The 5,774-nt window shown below is 33.9% G+C and overlaps 1 protein-coding gene across 1 annotated transcript in view; it reads left to right on the top strand.

Moving 5' to 3' along the window:
* The window catches only part of PRKG1 (protein kinase, cGMP-dependent, type I), a 1,334,865-nt gene that overhangs the window by 921,652 nt on the left and 407,439 nt on the right, over positions 1-5,774 (top strand). Inside the window, exon 5 of the mRNA XM_011990275.1 lies at positions 4,857-4,920. Within this exon, the coding sequence (XP_011845665.1) occupies positions 4,857-4,920 (64 nt within the window). The remainder of the gene's footprint in view (positions 1-4,856; positions 4,921-5,774) is intronic.

Genomic DNA, 5,774 nt, shown 5'->3' with positions numbered 1-5,774 from the left:
TAAGAACACAGTAGAAGTACTAATAGCATACTAAGTTATGTAAACAGTACACCTATCATAAATCTACTACCTTAAAAATTTTAGGGAACCCAAGAACAAACAAGCATGCATTTCATTTGTCATCAGAGTGATAATATCATTCTATGTCAGGTGATCTCTGGAGAATTCTACCTTGTGCATGTGAAAGAATAAGTGAAAAAAGCAAACTCCAATTTATGGAAATAGTTTTGACATTTGAAGTCCTATATAAAAGGGTCACAGGAAATCCCTGGGTTCCCAGACCACATTTTGAGAACTCTTGTTGCATTTAATTATGTTATTCTAGATGTGCTCCCAGTTTTTGTTTTTATTGACATGCTTTAATAAAATTATTCGTACTTAGGTTTTCCCCCTCTTAGTTATTGTTTTCATGCAATAGAATACCATAAATAAAATTACTAAGATGAATTAAGAAAATGGGACATCTACTAATACAACTGTCCTAATCTCTTCAAAATGTCAGTGTCATATGGGCAAAGGTGGGAGGGTTGTCATAAAATGAGAGACTAAAGAGAGGAATAACAGCCAAAAGCAGTGTTCAGATTTTGACTGGACTTGGTTTGAAAACAACAACAAAATATTGATAAAGACACTTTTGGATGATAGGTAATATTTGAATGTGAGATAAATACTAGATGATATTATAGACTTACAGTTAATTTTCTTAGGTGTGATCATGGGATTAAGGTTATTTCCTTAGGAGAATTTATTTTTTTTTTTTTGGATATGTATGCTGAAGTATTCAAATTGTTTCATATTGGCAACTTACTCTCAAATGTGTCATCCAAAAATATCTATATATCCATTAATCTATGCACATACATAGAAGAATACATGGATTGAGAGTAGATAAATCAAAAATGATACCTGTTAACAGTTGTGATTCTGTATGTTGGGGATAGAGGTGATCTTTATTATTCTAGACTTTCAATTTATTTGACATTCTTTATAATAAAATGTTTGGAAATAAATGAAGTCACTAAATCAAATGTTACTAATACGATTTATTTATTTCCATATCACTATCTAAAAGAATACAGTGTTGTTTTGAAAGGCATTTTTTTAGTACATTCATTGAAAAGTATGTAGCTCAGTGAGTAAGCAATCAGCTCCACCATCAGTTAGAGGGGATGTTTCATCCTTTCTTCACCAGTGCTGAGTGGAATGACCTCAGGCAGACTTTCAAGGTCTCAGTTGTATTATCTATAAAATAGATGACAGTAAGAATGACTATTTGATAAGGTTGTTGTAAAAATGAAATTTATATTATCTATAAAACCCTTAGCTCACTGCCTGGCAAAGAGAAACTACTCAAATCTCATCTTCTATTATTGTCATTACAAATTCTAAGTCCTTGCTACATTCAATTAGAAAAACCAATGGAAAAGCACCACACATTAAATCATCTCTATTATATTACATTCTAGTGCATTCTGTAACATCAGGCCTATTGCAAGTCCTTAGGGAACCAAAACAATAGGTAATGCATCTGTAAGAATTACTGATAATTAGCATGTAAATTGTTACAATAATTTTTTTTTATATAACTGAAAATATTCTTCTCTAATGTTTAAACATTTTATCTGGAAGTTTGTCCTTGCAATTATTCTGCCTTCAGTTTTCTAAAGTATAGACAACTTTATTTTGAATTATCTTATGTATAATTTGTGGAGTCTAAATTGATGTATTTTGATGTATTGGAGCAAACTGAACTAATATATTTCATGGGTAGAAATTCAAACTATAAACATTCTGAATTGTTTTGTTCCCAGTGTGTAAGCTACTAGTAGACCAATCATTCTTAGAAAGCAAATCAATTATGTGACAGAATTTATCTAGTGTTTGCAGAATATAAATCTTAGATGTGTAAAGATGGCTAGAAAAGTGTGTTCACAGTAATTTATGAAAGTGAAGGCATTTATTTTTCCTGTTAAATAGTTTTCTTTTTGTGAAGTCCAGAAGTGCTTCAGTTGTTACTGGTAATATTTTAGAGTGTTTCTTCTTAAAAATCATCCTTAATTTTTATTAGCAATAAATGCTGCTCAATGTTTTGAGGCATTTTAAAAAGGCATTAAAATTGTGAAAGACTATATATTTAAAATGCCCTCCTAAAACCTGATGCTTTTGTTTTCACTTAATGCATTATATAGTCAAGTAAATTTCTTCTCTTGTATAAGAACTCTCATGGAAATGAAAATACTGTAGTATGGCTAGGGATAGCCAGAGCCTAAAGTAAAATAAGAGGCATAGTATAATAGGAATAGGCTGGTCTAAAGAAGGAAGCCAATTATAATAAAATGAGGAAAACTCAGTTCTAGTTTGTATTTTCCACAAATACCTAATGGGATAGAAGCACTCTAATTATTCATCTCACAAGAAACTGAAATACAGCTCATTAAAAGAACAAGGCAGGACTAAATTTTTCAACCTACATAACTCATGGAAACAGCTTCCTCTATCTCCTTCTGTCTCTCTGTGATATGGTCCATCCAGCTGCTGAAATTGGCTGCCTTCTGGAAATTAAACCCCACGTGGCTCAGACCGTAGCAGTAAATCTGGTACAACAGATGGTTCTGGGTGAATTGTTACACCTCTGCATAAAACCTTGGGATTTTATCAATGAGCTTTACCCTAAGTAATGGAAATCAAGGTGACAAATTAACAACAAAACTTTCATGCTTTTACCAAAAGAACATATTATTTTTTATTGTATCATTGTAATCAAGCCAAAATTGTGCTATAAGTCAAATGTCAGGCATACAAATGTATATGCACTCAGTTATAGCCTTTTCTCCAGTCAGACATTAAGCTCTGATTAATTAAGACTATAGTTCCACATTCCAGTTAGATTTTCCAGTGAAGTTTCAGGAATGATATGTTGATAAGCTTTTGTTTTCTAAATTTAAAGTTATTATAATTTCACATAAAATAAGTTGTATTGGTTTGTACATTTGACATCATTTGGTATTTTTTATTTACTGTTTAATGGGGAGACATAAGAGAACACGGTGAAAAGAATGGAGCTAACATTGTATTTTGATGTATTGGAGCAAACTAAACTAATATATTTCATGGGTAGACCTTTTCAGGTCTAATCACTGTCCTATGAAGCACTCACAAATTCATGCTTTTGTAACTACATTCAAAATATGTTGTTTGTTATTTACAAATCGCTGAAAATACAGGGAGTTGAAAAAGACAGATATAGTTCTTATTTTTGTGGATTTTTAATTCTAGCAGAGAAGACATGCAATAACAAATATCCAATTAATTATCTAATTACACTTGTAGTACGAGATTAAAGAGACCATGATGGGAGAACTTGACCTAGCTGGAGAGGGGTTGAGGAGAGTGGGAAGCTTTCCAATGTTGTTAAGTGAATGCTTGCATATCTGAATGCATCATCAATCAACCTGTGTCTTGAATAATGGTCAGGAGTTGACCTGGAGAAAGGTGTGTGTATGGAGGGAAACCTGGAAAGGGAAATAGAGCTTAAAGGAACCTGGTGACAGCAGACTAACAGAGGAGAGAGTGGCTTTCTCCTCATTATAAATTGAGGCACCTATCTACAAAGAGAGTCAAACTCTGAAAACTGTTTGTAGAGATCTATCCTGAGCCAAATGTGAGAACCACGACCCATGACACAGCCCCACGAAGTCCTGAGAACATATGCCCAGGGTGGTTGGTTTACAGCTTGATTTTATACATTTTAGGGGGACAGAAGTTACAGGCAGACATCCATCAGTACATATAAGGTATACATTGGTTTGGTCTAGAAAGGTGGGAAACTCAAAGTGGGAGCTTCTAGGTCATAGGTGGATTAGAAGATTTTCTGATTGACAATTGATCGTAAGAGTTAAGTTATTATCTGATGACCCAGAATCAATAAAAGGAGTTTCTGGATTAAGATAAGGGGTTGTGGAGATGAAGGTTCTTATTATGCAGATGAAGCCTCCAGGTAGCAGGCTTCAGAACTCTTATCAGATATAAAAAGATGCCAGACTCTTAATTAATTCTCTCCTAGATTAGGGAAAAGACCTGGAAAGCAAAGGGGATTCTGTATAGAACGTAGATTTTCCCCACAAGAGATAGTTCTACAGGAGAGAAATATTTTTCAAAATATGTCAAAGAAATATATTTTGGGGTAAAATACTTCAATTTCTTTCAGGGTATGCTATCTGTCATGTGATTCTATACTAGGGTCAGGTTGGAATTTGGTATCTTATTTCTACAAAGAATCTGTTTTGTCAGTCTTAAGATTTATATTTTAAGACTTACAATGAGCCTTAAGATTTCTATTTCTATTTTAATGTTAATTCTGGTAAGTTGTGACTGAATTCCAAAGGGAGGAGGGTATAATGAGGCATGTCCAATCCCTTCCTTCCCCTCATGGACTGAAGTAGTTTTTCAGGTTTACTTTGGAATGCCCTTGGCCAAGAGGGGCATCCATCAGTTGACTGGGGGACTTAGAATTTTATTTTTGATTTACATATCCATGGTCATGCAGGTAAATATAACAGTGATTTGGACTCAGTCTATCCAAACTCCGAGTTTTTTCTTCATATTCCATGCCTTTTCCCTGTTAGACATCAAACCATGCTTAAATGATGGCTTTCATCTTCATCTGCAACTTTGTTCTTTTTTTTCAGGTTGTGTGGCTAATGCAGTTTTTTTGTTTGTTTGTTTGTTTGTTTGTTTTGGCAGATTCTTTGTCATAAAATAGTTTTGTATTTGAATTTAGATTCATGGTCATTTTTATTACTTATAAAAGTAAGCTGCAGTTCATGTGTTCAGCACTATTCTGTTTTGTTTTTCAGTGTTCCAACATTCCAGAGCCTTCCTGAAGAGATCCTCAGCAAGCTCGCTGATGTCCTTGAAGAGGTAATTGTTTTTAACCTTTGAACTTTTTGAGATGGGATCCAGCCTGCTTGGCTGGTTTCTTTCACAGCTGTGTGATGAGGAATCACAAACTGCAGAGACCTTTAAAAAATGTTTTAAGCTCTGGGATGAGCTGTATATTTGGCTTCATATAGAAAGTAGCTTAGCATGTCTGACATTTATATGCAGGAATGTGCAAATCAACCTAATTATAGAGGGAGACAAACTTTTTGTTGTGGTAAATACCATGTTACTTTGACTTACAAGAATAGGAACTGGCATATTTCTCTTATTTTAACTAGTGTAAAGTAAAATTGTAGTTATCGCCACTCTGAAGCTTCAGATTAGCAAATTTACAACTAGTAGTTGGGCACTTATTTTGTTACCATGTAAGTATATTTGATACACATAATTTTATGCCTGAAAGTGGAATGTCACTTTTAGTTGTTTTTGTCTGAACCCATAAAGCTATGGTTTTGAGAAAGAGGAGAAACAATACACATTAGGTTATCCTTTTGTAGACTGGGATTCATAACAACAGCAGCAGCAGGAGGAAGTTTTTCCATTTAAATTGATGAGCTTTATACGGAATGTAGTCTAAAGTTGTTGTCCTAAAGGTATTGGGCATATAAGTTTTGTTTCAGGTTGAAAAGATTAAAAAACTGTATTTTCCTGTTTGCTGAGGAAATAGAGGTACATTGGTGGTGTACAAAAGTTCAGACTTTTTCTCTAAAGGTTCAAGTCTAAGTCTTTTGGAGTGAATTGACAATAGAGAGATTAACAGGAGAAAATGTCATACAGGAATAGTGTATGGGGGAGGTCAAGGTGACAGAATTGGAGGATGGGGTCAGAAAAAG

The sequence above is a fragment of the Mandrillus leucophaeus genome, unplaced genomic scaffold (genome assembly GCF_000951045.1).
Source record: "Mandrillus leucophaeus isolate KB7577 unplaced genomic scaffold, Mleu.le_1.0 Scaffold376, whole genome shotgun sequence".
Classification (NCBI taxonomy): Eukaryota; Metazoa; Chordata; class Mammalia; order Primates; family Cercopithecidae; genus Mandrillus; species Mandrillus leucophaeus.
Note: the sequence above shows the minus strand (reverse complement) of the source record. Positions and strands in the feature narration are given on the sequence as shown.